We start from the raw sequence: 18,364 nt of genomic DNA, 5'->3' as shown, positions 1-18,364 counted from the left end.
CACATATCGTCAGGACCTCCTGAGGCTGTGTCATGGGCAAAAAAATTTAGTTATTGAAAAAAACCATAGCCGGGCGCGGTGGCTCAAGCCTGTAATCCCAGCACTTTGGGAGGCCGAGACGGGCGGATCACGAGGTCAGGAGATCGAGACCATCCTGGCTAACACGGTGAAACCCCGTCTCTACTAAAAATACAAAAAAAAACTAGCCGGGCGAGATGGCGGGCGCCTGTAGTCCCAGCTACTGGGGAGGCTGAGGCAGGAGAATGGCGTAAACCCGGGAGGCGGAGCTTGCCGTGAGCTGAGATCCGGCCACTGCACTCCAGCCTGGGCGACAGAGTGAGACTCCGCCTCAAAAAAAAAAAAAAAAAAAAAAAGAAAAAAACCATAAGCATGTGGAAAGACAAAAATTACAGTAACAGTTGTGTTAAGGTAGAATAATGATTTATGTCCCTCTGCAATTTTGCAGTAACATTTTCAAAAAGTTTAAAGACACTGTAAAAAGTTTAAACATAAAAAAAAAAATCAAGATGTTAGGTGATTTCAAAACTGTTCTAAAACTACTTTGTGATCACAGCTTCACAACTCTGTAAATTTTTTTTTTTTTTTGGGATGGAGTCTCCCTCTTTCACCCAGGCTGGAATGCAGTGGCGCGATCTCAGCTCAGCTCACTGCAAGCTCCGCCTCCAGGGTTCATGCCATTCTCCTGCCTCAGCCTCCTGAGTAGCTGGGACTACAGGCGCACGCTACCAGGCCCAGCTAATTTTTTTATTTTTAGTAGAGACGGGGTTTCACCGTGTTAGCCAGGAACAACTCTGTAAATGTACTAAAATATCACAAAATTGTACATTTAAAACGTGTGAATTTTATGGTCTGTAAATTATACCCCAATAATGCTGCTTTAAAAAAAACAACTCTTTCTACAATACTCACATGAGAAAACTGAGGCTGGGATGGGATAGGAAGTGACCCAGAAGTGAAGACTGGTGTGCTCTGAGATATTGGTGTTGAGGCTTGTGGTGATACAGTGGGCTCAGGTGGGAGAGGGCGGTTTTCTAATTCTACTGGTTCATCACTTTGAAGTTTCTTCTGAAAAGGCTCTCCTCCTTCTTCAGATAACATTGACATGTCCATTGGCTTATCTGGTTTAAAACAGGAAAAACAAATTGAGAAATATCACTCATCAATATTACTCATGTTCCAACACCACCAAGAACAATTACATTACAGACATTTTCACTCTAAAAAAATAGTGATGCAATTTTTCAGAAAAGCTGATGGAATAATAGTAGATTGGGTCCTAGCAATCTAGCAATACTTCTTTGGTTGGAAGAGCTGCCCAAGCTTCTATTTTTAGGTATAGATCAAAACTGGATGCATCTGGGGCTACCCACCCATTCATAAGAAATATTAAATTAACTTGGCTCCTTTCCTGATTTTATAGCTCAGTTTTTCACTTCCCTGTAGAAAAGCTCAAGAAAAGCCCAAACTACTATTACCTAATTTAACCATCATATATTCTACCATATTCTACCACAGGCCTTGAAAGACAGTGAACTTGTCACCACTTTAAGTAAACACAGCATCTATAATTAATATTTATGAACTCATTATATTTGCATTAACAATTGCTAAATGCAGAGAGATGGATGCCTGTACAAATACAGATGAAGAAAAAAACATCTATCAATGCCAATCAGCACTGATCTATCAAAGAACTAGGAAAGAGAAGACACTAATCCTGACACAAATTAGGAGGGAACACACACACAAAACACAAAACACTGCTTTCCCATAGTATACTACCCACCTAGGACCTTGCTTGGAGTCAGTCTGGCTAGCTAAGTATTTGATTCATCATTTTTATCCCCTATCTTACAACTTGACCCTAAACAGGCCTCCTCTAGACCACTCACAAACTACTTGACAACATTTACCTTTTCCCCATAATTCACATTCACGCTACCAGTTACCCAAAGTGCAACCTCAATACCCAGCCTTGCTGCTTAGCTTAGTCTCAACCTTACCAGTCTACACCTAATCTGGGATCCGGTGCTACTGGCCTTTAATATACTACCATAGCTGTGCTAAGTACTTTTGTTGCACATTTTGAACTTTCTTGCCATGACAAAGCACATTAAAAACCTGATGTTATAGGCACTACATATAAAAAAGGCTTTAGGCTAATAATCTAAGAGAAAAAGCAAAAAAACAAATAAATACAAAAAGCACACATAGTTTCACAAACACTGATGCATATATTAAGCAAATGCATTAAATCTAAAATATAACTGACAAGTGAAAATATACTGTTACATAAAAAAAGAAAACTGAGTCATATACACAACATGATGCCAATTATGTAAAAGTACTTTATGTATTGAAAACTGAAATATATCCAAATATACTAGTTGTAACTATATCTGGAGTGTAGTATCACAGGTGATTTTTATTTTCATTAATTTCCTATATACTTAACAAACTTTCTACAATAAATATTGACTGTTTACAATCAGGGAGAAAGCATTTTTTTTTTTTTTTGGAGACAGGGTCTCGCTCTGTTGTCCAGGCTGGGGTGCAGTGGTGCAACCCTGGCTCACTGCAACCTCTGCCTCCTGGGTTCAAGTGATTCTCCTGCCCCAGCCTCCTGAGTAGCTGGGATTACAGGCACCCGCCACCACGCCTAGCTAATTTTTTACATTTTTAGTAGAAATGGAGCTTCACCATGGTGGCCAGGCTCGTCTCAAACTCCTGACTTCAGGTGATCTGCCCACCTTGGCCTCCCAAAGTGATGGGATTACAGGCGTGAGCCACCACGCCCAGCCTGAGAAAGCATATGTAATATAATTATTTTTATATTTTTTCAGTGTTCACAATACAGATAAAAGAAACTGTTCTAAGAATTAACCAGTCTTAACTTCTATTACCAAGGTTTTTGTAGAATTCACCTAATCATGTTATGCTTAGATTGATATTAGTCACTAATCATGTTATGCCTAGACTGCTATTAGTCCATTTGGATACCTACAACTGATTTTAAGAGAAATAGAGACAAATTTTATAGCAGAAGAAAGCCTAAGATCAAATTCTATCACTGATAAACTACATTTGAAAAACTGTTAAATGTCTACGTTTTATATTACTCAAGAGCAGAGAAAGGATATAATAGGAGGCATATATATGACAGATAAGGGCACAGGCTCTGGAGGCAGCTGCCTGAGTTCAAATTCTGCCTCTACATCTCATTAGTTGCAATATCTCTCTATGCCTCCATTTCCTCATCTGTAAAATGGGGATAAAAATAACATCTCCTTCTTAGGATGTTTGTGAGGATTCAATGAGAAAAACCACAGAAATGCCTCTAGAATAATGCCTTGCCTATACTAAGTGCTCAATAAATAAAACCATTACTTGTATACGAAAGAGTAAAAAGATGAAAATCATAGAATTTATTAGAAAAAGCTTTGTAGAAATCATAGGAATTCAGAAACATCTTGCATGACTGGATAGGAGACTAGATCAGAGCAAAAGAAGCTTAAATAATGAGATGAATTAGAGACGTGAAAAGGAAAGCTTTCTTATGAATAAAGTAATATAAAATCTCTAAGTCTTCAAAGGAGTAAATGAATGAAGTTAAAATTTTTACCACCTACTTTCAACCACTCTTATGCTAAAACTATTTTAATAATAGCAAAAATAACCTATAAGGACCACAAGAAACAAGCTGGTTCCTTCTCACCAGAAATGTGTTCATATGCTGCTAGAAACAACTAGGCTGTTAGTAATAAGTCCAGTTCTTCCCCATACTAATTCATTTAAGTTCAACTTTAAAAACAAAAATTTTGGCCAGGCGCAGTGGCTCACGCCTGTAATCCCAGCACTTTGGGAGGCCGAGGTGGATGGATCACGAGGTCAGGAGATCAAGACCATTCTGGCTAACATGGTGAAACCCCATCTCTACTAAAAAATACAAAAAATAAGCCGGGCATGGCGGCGGGCACCTGTAGTCCCAGCTACTCGGGAGGCTGAGGCAGCAGAATGGCGTGAACCCAGAAGGCGGAGCTTGCAGTGAGCTGAGATCACGCCACTGCACTCCAGCCTGGGTGACAGAGCGAGACTCCATCTCAAAAAAAAATTTCTTTCAGAGTCTTTTTAAAAATTGAGCCAACAATACAGAAATCTCAATAGAATTAGTGCTAGAAAAGCAAAGAATGGGGGATGGGGTTAGATTAAAAAAAAAAAGAAGAAGGAAGGAAAAGCAAAGAACTGAGGACAGCACTTTACAGTAGGTCTTATTCCTAAAGGTTAGACAAACATGAATCCTACAGAATTGTGTAGGTCACAAGCATTCTAAAGTACAAAGAAGCAGTACATGTTGCAAGGCAGAAGAAGTGTTGCTCCTCTTCTAATCTGAGATCAACAGAGAGATCAAGAGAGCTCACCTTGTCTCCCTTCTTGCTCTGTGGGACTGCTAGGAACGATAAAAGGAGTAGATCGGAAAGCATCAGGAGAAGGAGCAACAAGATCTGAGGAATTCCTTTATACAAAGAGAGAATCACAGGTTATTTTACCATAGCCACAGTTTTGCATTTCTGTATTTGTTTTTACTTTTTAACAGGAAAAAATATCTAAGGCATTCAGATAAATACTTATCAGCACTTCTCCCAAATAGCAACCTGAGGCTGGTGGAAGAACCAACAATACTTCAATAACTATTTCCCATACCACACTTTTCTATTGTAAAAGAAGAACTTTTTTGACAAGAGTAAGGGCAAAGTGAACGATCAGACACAAGGACATCATGACTGAAAAGCAAGATGAGCAGTGCTAGGAAATAAATTCATTTGCAGATTTGAGACATAAAAAAAATTATTCCCTTTTTTTGCCTAATAGACCACGCACATTTTCATTAGAAAACAAAGCTAAAACTAAACCAAAAAAACCAACAAGCGAACCCCTTTGCCCTAACACAGAGATAAAGAAATCCAACTACTGTTAACAACTATTCGCCACCCTCTGCTATTGAACAAGAAGAATTGCAAGTAAAACAGAGGAGCAGAATGCTTGTTTTGGACATGTAACATTTTCTAAATAACTGCGCCTTTTCTTTTTTAGTGAAACCTTTGGGCTACTACTATAAAATTTTCAAAAGGGAAAACAGATTTATCTACCTTCAACAGTTCTTCATCCCCAAAGCTCTAATGCATAGGTTCTACCATTTGGTTTCAAAAAGAATTCTAGACTCGCAGGCAAGTTTAGCCTCTTTCAGTCTTAGCCTAAGACTCTCAGGCACATACTGCCTTGGTATAAGCTATTTTAGGCTTACTTACGTGGAAAGACTCTCCTGAACAAGGGACCTCTGACCAGACAGCTGCAGGAGATGCAGAGTGGTGGCAGGTGTAGAAGCCAAAGAACACCCACCTTCCTCCCTTGAAGGAGTAGAGCAACCATCAGAAGATACTGAAAAAAAGAAATTCCAGTTGCACTTACTTCTCAGATTGACACTACTGAGTAGCCAAAAACCATTCAGTACTGCAAAGAGTAATATCCATATTTCCAGCATATTTCCATATTTCCAAAAGGGCAGAAATTCCAAAAGGGCAGAAATTGTTTTTTATTTATAGTACAACGAATGGAATACCACAATAGCACAAATCTTGAGTGAACATTAACCACCCCTACAATGGGCTTCTTGAATAAAGAATAGATGAAGAGTTCCTTAGTCCCTTCTGTCAGCATCTAAGCTTGGAGATTATAAGCCAGAATCCTAGATGGGGACGGTGGCTCACACCTGTAATCCCAGCACTTTGGGAGGCTGAGGGGGGCGGATCACCTGAGGTCAGGACTTAAAGACTAGCCGGACCAACATGGCGAAACCCCATCTCCACTAAAAACACAAACATTAGCTGGGTATGGTGGCGGGCACGTGTAATCCTAGCTACTTGGGAAGCTAAGGCAGGAGAATCACTTGAACCTGGTAGGTGGAGGTTGCAGTGAGCTGAGATCACGCCACTGCACTCCAGCCTGGAAGACAGAGCGAGACTCCGTCTCAAATAAATAAATAAATAATAAAATAAAAGCCAGAATCCTTATACTTCTGCTTAGCTGCTCTTCTTTCTTGTGATGCTTCTATTAAAAAACAGCAAATAAGCCTTTTATTCCAATGTCTACCTTAGGTGAAGTCAAGCTTATGCCATGATACAGATGGGAGAAGTCAAAACAATGCACATGATAATACCTGATGTTATAAATGCAGCAGTTTTCATGATTTGGGTCTGCTCAAAGGTGACAGAAAAGACTAATGCATTAGTAAAAGGATTTATGAGCAGCCATTACTGATTTATACTATCAAGAGTCTCCTGTTGGTCCCTTCCCCTTAGCAACACATGGAGTATCAACTATATTAATCCCAGTGTAAAAGAATTTCTTAAATAAAACCTTACAACTTTAGTAAGAGGCCAAGAAAGGTTCCTCAGTGACCCTCTGAATGTCTTGCACAGCAACCTGTATCACAGCGTAGCAAAGGAATATACCCTTCTTCCCTTCCCTCCTTACAATCAACGTAATATGTTTTGCTGGTAATTAACTCAAGCTTTCTAGCTCTCTGAGGCTGTGGAATGAGATTGGTGGAGGTTAAAGAGGTGTGAAACAAATTATATTCTGTTAAGTTTTATGTCCTTTCTGCTAGATTTTAAATTCCTATGTCAAATTAACTAATAAACAGATTTAGTAAACTGTTACCCAGATGAATATGAAAAACCTAAGCTTAATATCATATTTAAGATCTGGCCGGGCGCGGTGGCTCAAGCCTGTAATCCTAGCACTTTGGGGAGGCCGAGACGGGCGGATCACAAGGTCAGGAGATTGAGACCATCCTGGCAGACATGGTGAAACCCCATCTTTACTAAAAAATACAAAAAACTAGCCGGACGAGGTGGCAGGCGCCTGTAGTCCCAGCTACTTGGGAGGCTGAGGCAGGAGAATGGCGTAAACCCGAGAGGTGGAGCTTGTAGTGAGCTGAGATCCGGCCACTGCATTCCAGCCTGGGCCACAGAGCGAGACTCCGTCTCAAAAAAAAAAAAAAGATCTGAAGACATAATAGCCATGTAACAGAAAATGGCGGCCAGGTGCAGTGGCTCACACCTGTAATCCCAGCACTTTGGGAGGCCAAGGTGGGCAGATCACGAGGTCAGGAGATCGAGAACATCCTGGCTAACACAGTGAAACCCCGTCTCTACTAAAAATACAAACAATTAGCCGGGCATGATGGCGGGTGCCAGTAGTCCCAGCTACTACAGAGGCTGAGGCAGGAGAATGGCGTGATCCCGGGAGGCGGAGCTTGCAGTGAGCCAAGCTCGCACCACTGCACTCCAGCCTGGGCAACAGAGAAAGACTCCGTCTCAAAAAAAAAAAAACTAAAACAAAATGGCTAGTATCCATAATACTAAATTTACTGTATTAGCTATTCTTCACTATCTCATTTCCAAAAGAGAGAAAATTATGTCAAAATATTAAATGGAAATTATTCCCAAAAAGCCCTTCTCACTAATTAACTGGAAACATATTTTCCTTCCATATCACAAACAGGTCTGCAAACCTATAAAATGCTTTGTAACTTAACCAGTAGCCTCAGAACTAAAACAAAAGTTTAGATCTTTGGAGAAGAGCTGTAACAGCAAATCACTCGTGGTACCTGTTTTATTGCTCTGGTCAAACAAGTCTTCCTGAGTTGACAAAACCTCAGGCTCTGGTGACTTCTGAATCTGCAGTCCACACTCCGTAAGTTCTTGTGCAGACAACTGTTCTTTTGCTTCCACAGCAGCAAGACACACTTTGGGGCTAAAAGGCATGTCCTCTGACCTAGGAAATTCATATCACCAGGAGAAAAAGTTCCTAAGTTCACACGCTTTTACTAAAAAGCTTTTCCTGTTTTGTGTGTTTTTCTTTAGTAATTTCAAAAATTCCAGTGGCTCTAATTTACATAATTATCTATTAAAAAGGAAATAAACTGCTCTTTATAGTGATAAAAGTCCTCAGTCCATTTTAAAACCTGTCTGACTCACACAGCCAATACCTGCATTCAACTCTGCTCAATACTGTGCTTCATGCTTTCTAGGATTTCTGATGAGTGACTTGGGGGATTTTTGTTATATATAATGTTATCTAGACCTGTATGAAGAATTCTGATCCAGACCCCAATAATGCCAGTAAGGAGAACAGTCCAAACTATGACATTCCATGGAAAGTATCTGATGAGAATTATCCTCCGTACTAGTGCCACACATATCTTCTGCTGACCTTTTCCATTTGATGTATCCAAACCCCAAACCAATTCTCCTTCAGACCAATACTAACACGTGTAAGACATTCATCCCTGGCCCCTTTCCAGAGACTTATGAGGTTCACCTGTTCTACCACTCCCCAGGGTAAACAGAATAGCATAACTAGATGGAAGGCAGCATCTAAAAGAAAAGCCTAAAAAGTCACTGTTATGCTGAGTGTTTTACATTAGAAAGACAATTTCTCTTGATATTCAACTTTGCTTAGGACACTCCCTCCCCACTCTTTCTATTGAAGGAAATAACAAAACAATACTGAATGTTTATCCCCTTCCCCAAACTGGAAGCATCCCAGTATTCTTCTGCCATATTCAAATTTCACTGCCTGGCCAGAGGCAATGAAGCTTTGGTTATAAAAATCACTAGAGGCCGGGCGCGGTGGCTCAAGCCTGTAATCCCAGCACTTTGGGAGGCCGAGACGGGCGGATCACGAGGTCAGGAGATCGAGACCATCCTGGCTAACACGGTGAAACCCCGTCTCTACTAAAAATACAAAAACTAGCCGGGCGACGTGGCGGGCGCCTGTAGTCCCAGCTACTCGGGAGGCTGAGGCAGGAGAATGGCGTAAACCCGGGAGGCGGAGCTTGCAGTGAGCTGAGATCTGGCCACTGCACTCCAGCCTGGGCGACAGAGCGAGACTCCGCCTCAAAAAAAAAAAAAAAAAAAAAAAAAAATCACTAGAGACGAAGCAGAGGCACATTTCCCAATTCTACCAAATTAAGAGCCTAAAGAACCTGAGAATCCCTACATCTGTTGATACCATAAAATACCAGATGCAAGACATCTGAGAACCCAAAGCAATCTGGGTGCTCAAGTATAGAAACAGTAGGCTTTCAAATATAATATTCATGTTACTCTTCATAACACCAGAGAGGCTAAGTAGACCTCCCATACACAGGCAGTGTCTCTGTAGACAAAGATCCCAAAGGAGGAGTGGCAACCAAAGATTACGGAGTCATGCTTATAGTTAGAGAAGCCTTAAAACATCATTGTAGGCTAGGCAGAGTGGCTCATGCCTATAATCCCAGCACTCCAGGAAGCTGAGGCAGCACGATTACTTGAGCCCAGGAGTTCGAGATCAGCTTAAGCAACATAGCGAGACTCCATTTCTACAACAAAAAAATTTTTTTAATCAACAAAAAAGTCTTTGTAGAATGCCTAAAGATAAGATTAGTAGTCAAGTGTGGCCCAAAGTACTTGGAAGGCTGGGGCAGAGAATTACATGAGCCCAGGGCAACAGAGTGAGACTTTGTCTCAAACAAACAGACAAAAAACGATTCTTGAGACTTCATAAATAATCAGTGTTTCTAATAGACCACAAGTATGACCAGTACAAGCGGAAAATAATTTAAAAATCAACAATTTCGGCCGGGCTCGGTGGCTCAAGCCTGTAATCCCAGCACTTTGGGAGGCCGAGACGGGCGGATCACGAGGTCAGGAGATCGAGACCATCCTGGCTAACACGGTGAAACCCCATCTCTACTAAAAATACAAAAAACTAGCCGGGCGAGGTGGCGGGCGCCTGTAGTCCCAGCTACTCCGGAGGCTGAGGCAGAATGGCGTAAACCCGGGAGGCGGAGCTTGCAGTGAGCTGAGATCCAGCCACTGCACTCCAGCCTGGGAGACAGAGCCAGACTCCGTCTCAAAAAAAAAAAAAAAAAATCAACAATTTCTACAAATGTTTTCATCTGGTAAAATGAAATTAGTATAACCCTACAGCAAAACCCATAAATCCTTTTTAGAAAGAACACGGCTTACCATGCAGGTGGTGGATTTTGCTCTTTTACCACATGTACATCCTTACTGGGCTGTGCTGTCACAGGGATGTCCTTGCTGGACCGTTCTGCTATGGGGATATCTTCATTGGACTGTTCTTCGTGCTTAATCGCTGACAGAGTTTTATAAAATGACAGGAAGGGGATAATTAATTTTTCAAAATACTAGATACAGTCCCAGATGTTTCTTAAAAAGCAAAGATTTTAACAGAAGTCCAATTTACAAATATACACAGGCATCATTCTATAAAGTAACCAATAACTTAAAGAAAACCTCAGCCCACAAACCAACAACTGACAAGCATTTACCAGAAAACTCTTCAACCTTACTAAATGACTTAGATTATATTAATTTGGATAGCTACAAAACTTATCAAGGAAAAAATAACTACCTTTAGTATGGGAGAAAACACAACAACTCCAAATGCCAGAAAACATGTTTCATACCAGCATTAGCATCCACATCAGATAGCCTGGTATAACCAGAGTTGGTGGTTACTGACTGTAGATGCTCTTTGTTCACTTCACATGGCACAGTATTTTCCTCAACATCCTGGCTCTGGGAGAGTTCCAGAACCCCAAAGCCCAACTGTGATGAGGCAGTATCTAGGAACAAAACACCAAGAAATTAGGTATCATCCCACAACATTATGCAATGTACAAGCTGCTTTCCTCAGCAAAGAAGGGTCCTGTTAAGTCCTTCACCTCAAAGCCCTGTGCACCCCCCAAATTTTTCAAAAATAAAAAATAAATATGGTCGAGCATGGTGGCTCACACCTGTAATCCCAGCATTTGGGAGGCCGAGGTGGGCAAATCACTTAAGGTCAGGGGGTCAAGACCAGCCTGGCCAACAAGGTAAAACCCCATCTCTACTAAAAATACAAAAATTAGCCAGGTGTGGTGGCGCACACCTGTAATCCTGGCTACTTGGGAGACTGAAGCACAAGAATGGCTTGAACCCAGGAGGCGGAGGATGCAGTGAGCCAAGATCGTGCCACTAAACTCTAACCTGGGCAACTGAGCAAGACTCCGTCTCAAAATAATAAATAAAAAATGAAAAAATAAATAAGTGTATTAAAGATGAAGGTGGAAAATGTGTAATAAAAACTACTTCATACTATAAAACCTTATAAGCACTTAATACGGTAGACTATGTCTGCTTTCTAAAGGTACATCATAAACTACACCCACAGTCACAGCAATTCGGATTGTACTTCCACCCCACAAAGTACACATTCCAAAAATATTTGAAAAATAAATGAATACAAAAGGAAGAAAACTCAATATGCAGAAAGGAGCTAACCAATGAACTTCAATTTCCTGAACACCAAATCAGGTGGAACATTTTACATTACTAGCAAATTTCTTAATGACTCTCAATTTAATTATGAGAAATCTGTAACCTAATAAAGAGGAGAAATTTAGACATCTGAACCATCATGTTAAAGGAAGTTAGAACAGTCTATTATTCTGCAAAAGGCACAAGGCTACCTTCAGCACCAAGGGAATGTGTAGTATTGCCTGAAGTATCTTCTTCCTTCTCTTTCTCCTTCTGTTCCAACTCTTCTCCCTTCTCTTCCTCCAAAGCAGGAGCAGATTCCACTGACATTCCCAGAACACTACACAGCAGAAGGATATAATCATGTGTTCCCAGATAGTTTGGAACACTTTAATCAAAGCACTCTGACCCCCGACACATACCAACCACCTCTTAGCCAAACCTGAAAAAGTAAAATACCTCACCTTTATAGTGCTTCTTTCTACAAAAAGCACCTAAAAGATTAACAATTCAACATCCTATACAGAATTAAGTGAAGAAAAAATAAGGCATCAACATACTTGAATTTTATATTTTTGAGTAGAGGTAGAAAAATCTTGCCTTCAGAAGAATTACTGACAAGTGACAAGAAAAGATATGCATCCGATGAGCAGAGAAAGGGCTCAGAAAACTTTTTAAAAGTTCCCAGAAATATTTTAGTAAAAAAATCTTAGAATACATATATAGAACCAGAGAGTCCAAACAAAATTCAGGTAAGGAGCTTATATATGTATATAAATACAAACACACACTTTTTATTTTTTACTTTTTTTTTTAAGAGACAGAGTCTGGGCCAGGTGCAGTGACTCACACCTGTAATCCCAGCACTTTGGGAGGCAAAGGCAGGCAGATCACAAGGTCAAGAGATCGAGACCATCCTGGTCAAAATGGTGAAACCCCGTCTCTACTAAAAATACAAAAATTAGCTAGGTGTGGTGGCACGCACCTGTAGTCCCATCTACTCAGGAGGCTGAGGCAGGAAAATTGCTTGAACCCAGGAGGTGGGAGTTGCAGTGAGCCGAGATCGCGCCACTGCACTCCAGCCTGGCGACAGAGCGAGACTCCATCTCAAGATAAAAAAAAAGGCCGGGCGCGGTGGCTCAAGCCTGTAATCCCAGCACTTTGGGAGGCCGAGACAGGCGGATCACGAGGTCAGGAGATCGAGACCATCCTGGCTAACACGGTGAAACCCCGTCTCTACTAAAAAAACTACAAAAAACTAGCCGGGCGAGGTGGCGGCGCCTGTAGTCCCAGCTACTCGGGAGGCTGAGGCAGGAGAATGGCGTAAACCCGGGAGGCGGAGCTTGCAGTGAGCTGAGATCCGGCCACAGCACTCCAGCCTGGGTGACAGAGCGAGACTCCGTCTCAAAAAAAAAAAAAAAAAAGAGACAGAGTCTGTCTCCCAGGCTAAAGTGCAGTGGCACGATCACAGCTTACTGCAGCCTTGAATTACTGGGCACAAGCAAACCCTGTATATTTTTAAAATCAGTTAACACCGGCCGGGCATAGTGGCTCACACCTATAATCCCAGCACTTTGGGAGGCCAAGGCGGGCAGATCACGAGGTCAGGAGATTAAGACCATCCTGGCTAATATGGTGAAACCCCGTCTCTACTTAAAATACAAAAAATTGGCCGGGCGCGGTGGCTCAAGCCTGTAATCCCAGCACTTTGGGAGACCGAGACGGGTGAATCACGAGGTCAAGAGATCGAGACCATCCTGGCTAACACAGTGAAACCCCAGCTCTACTAAAAAATACAAAAAACTAGCCGGGTGAGGAGGCGGGCACCTGTAGTCCCAGCTACTCGGGAGGCTGAGGCAGGAGAATGGCGTAAACCCAGGAGGCGGAGCTTGCAGTGAGCTCAGATCCGGCCACTGCACTCCAGCCTGGGTGACAGAGCGAGACTCCGTCTCAAAAAAAAAAAAGAAATACAAGTATCTTTTTTCTTTCTTTTTTTTTTTTTTTTGAGATGGAGTCTCGCTCTGTCACCCAGGCTGAAGAGCAATGGTGCAGTCTTGGCTCACTGCAACCTCCACCTCCCAGGTTCAAGCGATTCTCCTGCCTCAGCCTCCCGAGTAGCTGGGATTACAGGCGTGTACCACCACGCTCGGCTGATTTTGTATTTTTAGTAGACACAGTGTTTAACCACATTGGTCAGGCTGGTCTTGAACTCCCGACCTCAGGTGATCCACCTGCCTCGGCCTCCCAAAGTGCTGCGATTACAGATGTGAGCCCCTGCACCCGGCCAAGTATCTTTAAACATGTAAAGAAATCAGAGAAACCATCTGTTGCTAATTAAATTAGAAAAAACAGATTTTTAATCCTGTATTACTATTCAGTGTTACTCAAACTAACATGAAATAAGCATCACCATACACGTCTAATGAGTATAGATAAACAAATACTTTCTGGAGAATCATTTGGAAATATGCATCAAACCTTTAAAAACACACATACTTAGTAATTCTGATAATTTCTATTGTAAGAAATAATTTGAAATATGGAACAATCCTTTGAAAGCTTATTTCTAAAAGTCTACTGTTATTAAGAAACAACCTATTAAGTTCAGCATTAAGGAAATGATTAAATTTATAACATATTAATAAAATATTATATCACCATTAAAAATGTATGAAACAGGGCCAGATGCAGTGGCTCATCTCTGTAATCCCAGCACTTCGGGAGGCCAAAGTGGATGGACTACTCAAGGTTAGTAGTTCAAAACCAGCATGGCCAACATGGTGCAACCCTGTCTCTACCAAAAATACGAAAATTAGGCTGGGCGCGGTGGCTCACACCTGTAATCCCAGCACTTTGGGAGACCGAGGCAGGTGGATCACAAGGTCAGGAGATCGAGACCATCCTGGCCAAGATGGTGAAACCTTGTCTCTATTAAAAATACAAAAAATTAGCCAGGCATGGTGGCACGCACCTGTAGTCTCAGCTACTGGGGAGGCTGACGCAGGAGAATCACTTGAACCCAGGAATCGAAGGTTGCAGTGAGCCGAGATCATGACACTGCACTCCAGCCTGGGCGATAGAGTGAGACTCCATCTCAAAAAAAAAAAAAAAAAAAAATTAACCAGTGTGGTGGCACGTGCCTGTAGTCCCAGCTACCTGGGAGGCTGAAGCAGGAGAATCGCTTGAACCCAGGAGGTGGAGGTTGCAGTAAGCCGAGACTGCCCCACTGCACTCCAGCCTGGGCAACAGAGAAAGAGTCTATCTCCAAAAAAAAAAAAAAAGCGTGAAACAATCAAATACAAAATGTGAACCTGAATTTGGATCTTAGATCCAATCAACCAACCAATCAATAAAACAAGATAACAGACATCTTTGAGACAACTGGGAAAATCTGAACCGTATAATTAGATATTACGGAATTATTTAAGTGTGATAATGGTACTACAATTATACAGAATAAGGGGACATCATATTAAGGAGAAATCTGATGTCTGCAACATAGTTTTAAACAATTCATCCCCCCCAAAAAAGTACAACACACAGAACAAATGTATACTCTTTCATTTCTTCTGTGGGCTTAAACTTTCAAAATAAAAAATCTGTGGAATATGTTAAGTTTTAATTGTCATGGGGAAAATGTTCATGTTTTTAAGCAAAACATCAGCAAACATATACTTTTACTTTCCACATGATGTCAACCATATAAATCAAATGAACAAAAAAAGAGAGAAAAGATGCCAAAATGTTTACAGCAATTAGCCTCTGGGTGGCAGGATTACAGATGCCATCTTTGCTTCCCTGCAACTTTCTATGCAATTAATATTTCATAAAAAGAGCGTTAGGCATAACTTTAATAAACATAAAAGAGGTGAAAACATAAATTTGCAAAGTTGGGAACCGTGACCCAAGCAAGTGAAAGAAGACTAAGTAAAGATTTGTACAAGAACTAAATAGAACATTATCTATATAACTGGAAGGACCAAAGAAATGACCTTGGGAAACACAGGGAAAGAAAGTTCAAGAGCAAATATTGCAAATGGTAGAAAAGAAGCAATGAAGGACAGCACAAAACAACACACACGCTTTGAGCTCTTCTTAGTTTCTTTTGATGTTTTTACCTCATGTCCCTGGTCTCTAAATGCTGGCAGGCTCCGTGAGACCTAGGACCTCTTTTCTAGCTGCATTCACCCACTTAATGACCTCATCCAGACTCATGGTTTAGAATACTATCTATCTGCTTATGAGTCTGCAATTTAAATCTCCAGCCTAGACTTTTCCCCCGAGCTCCAGGCCTCTTTGTCCAATAACCTCTTCAACACATCCAACTGGCTGTTGAAAAGATAGCACAATGTTTCACATGTTTAAAACTGAACTTCCCCTGCTGCAGTCTTCTCCATCTTAATTGCCATTCCATTACTCTAGTTGCTCAAATCAAAAACTTGGAATCTGCCAGGCACAGTGGCATGTATCTGTAGTCCCAGCTACTCAAAGCAAAACAAACCTGGAATAATTATTACTTCCTTCTTGTCTCTCACACTCCACATCTGATCTATCTTTGAATCCTCTTTTCAAATACTCGGAATCTCACCATTCTTCATCTGCTTCAACCCTGGTCCAGCCACTATCACATTTTGCTAAATTATGTCAATAGTTTCCTGGTTGGTTTTCCTGCCTCTAGCCTTGTCCTCCTTTCAGTCTATTCTTAATTAGCCAGCCAGAGCGATTCTGTTAAAAATCTAAATCAGATCATGTCATTCCCTTGCTCAAAACCCTTAAATGTCCTCCTATCTCACTAAAAATAAGAGCCAAATTCCTCACAATGCCTTACATAATCTGGTTCCCTTTTGACTTCTCTGACCTCTTCTCTCACTTCTCTTAGTCACTCCACTACAGCCACACTAACTTCCTTGCTATTTCTCACATATTCCAGGTACACTCATGCCTCAGGGTCTTTGCACTTGCCATTCTCCATGATCACACTTATCCCAGGTAACAACAAATACACTTACTCACTTTAGACTATTTTTTTTTTTTAAGATATGGTCTCACTCTGTCACCCAGGCTAGAGTGCAGTGAAGCAATCATGGTTCACTACAGTCTCAACCTCCCAGGCTCAAGTGATCCTCCTACCTCAGCCTCCCATGTAGCTGGGATCACAGGTGCACACTACCATGCCTGGTTTACTCTATATTTTTTGTAGAGACAGGGTCTCACTGTGCTGTCCAGGCTGCTCTCAAACTCCTGGGCTCAAGAGATCCTCCTGCCTTGGCCTCACTTAGCTTTTTAATCAAATGTCCTATCAATGAAGCACTCCCTAGACACCCTATATAAACTTGCAACTCCTTTGTTGCTTCCTCTCTCCTTCTCTGCTATATTGATCTCTTCAGCCCTTATCAGCATCTAACATACTACATATTTTACTTATTTATCATATATTGCCATACCCTACATAAGAATGTAAGCTACATTACGGTCTAGGATTTTTATTTCTTCTGATCACTTTGTACCCCCCAAATCCAAGAACACCTGGCACACACAAAATACTCAATAGAAAGTACTTTGGGAGGCCGAGATGGGCAGATCATTTGAGGTCAGGAGTTCGAGACCAGCCTGGCCAACATGGTGAAACCCCGTCTCTACTAAAAATACAAAAATCAGCCAGACATGGTGGCACTCGCCTGTAATCCCAGCTACTAGGGAGGCCGAGGGACAAGAATCACTTGAACCCAGGAGGTGGAGGTTGCAGTGAGCCGAGATGGTACCACTGCACTCCAGCCTGGGCAACAAAGCAAGACTCCATCTCAAAAAACAAAACAGAAAATACTCAAAAAAATTTTGTAGAACCATTAGATGAATCAGAAAAAGATGGAATAATCCAGATTAAGACAAAAAACAGTATTGAAGTTAAACTTTTCTCCACTGTCTAAAGTTGATGGAAAGAGAAAACAAAGGTTTAAATATATTATTTAGAGGTATAAACGGAGCCAGTAGAAGAATTAAAATATTTATCATCAAAAACCGAGAAGGCGAAAACAAAAAAAAAAAATTGGGAGGGCCGGTGCGGTTGCTCACGCCTGTAATCCCAGTACTTTGGGAGGCCGAGCAGGGTGGATCACCTGAGGTCAGGAGTTCAAGACCTACCTGACCAACATGGAGAAACCCCATCTCTACTAAAAATACAAAATTAGCCGGGCATGGTGGCGCACGCCTGTAATCCCAGCTACCCGGGAGGCTGAGGCAGGAGAATCACTTGAACCTGGGAAGCAGATGTTGCAGTGAGCCGAGATCATGCCATTGCACTCCTGCCTGGGCAACAAGAGCGAAACTTGGTCTTAAAACAAAACAAAACAAAAAAATTGGGAGGGCCGGTGCGGTTGCTCACGCCTGTAATCCCAGTACTTTGGGAGGCCGAGCAGGGTGGATCACCTGAGGTCAGGAGTTCAAGACCTACCTGACCAACATGGAGAAACCCCATCTCTACTAAAAATACAAAATTAGCCGGGCATGGTGGCGCACGCCTGTAATCCCAGCTACCCGGGAGGCTGAGGCAGGAGAATCACTTGAACCTGGGAAGCAGATGTTGCAGTGAGCCGAGATCATGCCATTGCACTCCTGCCTGGGCAACAAGAGCGAAACTTGGTCTTAAAACAAAACAAAACAAAAAAATTGGGAGGGTGTTGCTGAGTTATCCCATCTTTCATTATCAGAACTCAACTGTCTTAATCTGATAAAGCAAGAAACGACAATACAAAAGTATTACTTTACATATAAAACATATTTATAGTTTTACAATAGTATTAGAGGTAGGAAGATAACCTCCCAAAGAAGTAAAACCATAAACAGTTAAAGAGAGTTGCCTTTGTGAAAAGGGAGCAAGGGTAAGGAAGGACTCTCTGCTTTTCATTATAAGCCCTTTTTATTATACTTATTTATTTATTTATTTTTGAGGCAGGTTCTCACTATGCCGCCCAGGC

General features: G+C 41.5%; 1 protein-coding gene across 3 annotated transcripts in view; it reads right to left on the bottom strand.

Moving 5' to 3' along the window:
• Positions 1-18,364, bottom strand: part of TP53BP1 (tumor protein p53 binding protein 1) — a 95,021-nt gene that overhangs the window by 69,802 nt on the left and 6,855 nt on the right. For 2 of the 3 annotated variants that reach the window (XM_033190349.1, XM_033190348.1), the window contains exons 5-11: positions 11,603-11,730; positions 10,559-10,717; positions 10,095-10,224; positions 7,691-7,857; positions 5,328-5,457; positions 4,440-4,534; positions 931-1,139 (exon numbers count right to left, since the gene is read on the bottom strand). In XM_033190349.1, the coding sequence (XP_033046240.1) occupies positions 931-1,139; positions 4,440-4,534; positions 5,328-5,457; positions 7,691-7,857; positions 10,095-10,224; positions 10,559-10,717; positions 11,603-11,730 (1,018 nt within the window). Of the gene's footprint in view, positions 1-930; positions 1,140-4,439; positions 4,535-5,327; positions 5,458-7,690; positions 7,858-10,094; positions 10,225-10,558; positions 10,718-11,602; positions 11,731-18,364 lie in introns of those variants that run through there. The other variant, XM_033190350.1, reaches the window with a different exon arrangement.

The sequence above is a fragment of the Trachypithecus francoisi genome, unplaced genomic scaffold, assembly GCF_009764315.1.
Source record: "Trachypithecus francoisi isolate TF-2019V2 unplaced genomic scaffold, Tfra_2.0 Lachesis_group3, whole genome shotgun sequence".
NCBI lineage: Eukaryota > Metazoa > Chordata > Mammalia > Primates > Cercopithecidae > Trachypithecus > Trachypithecus francoisi.
This window is presented reverse-complemented; position numbering and strand designations above follow the sequence as displayed.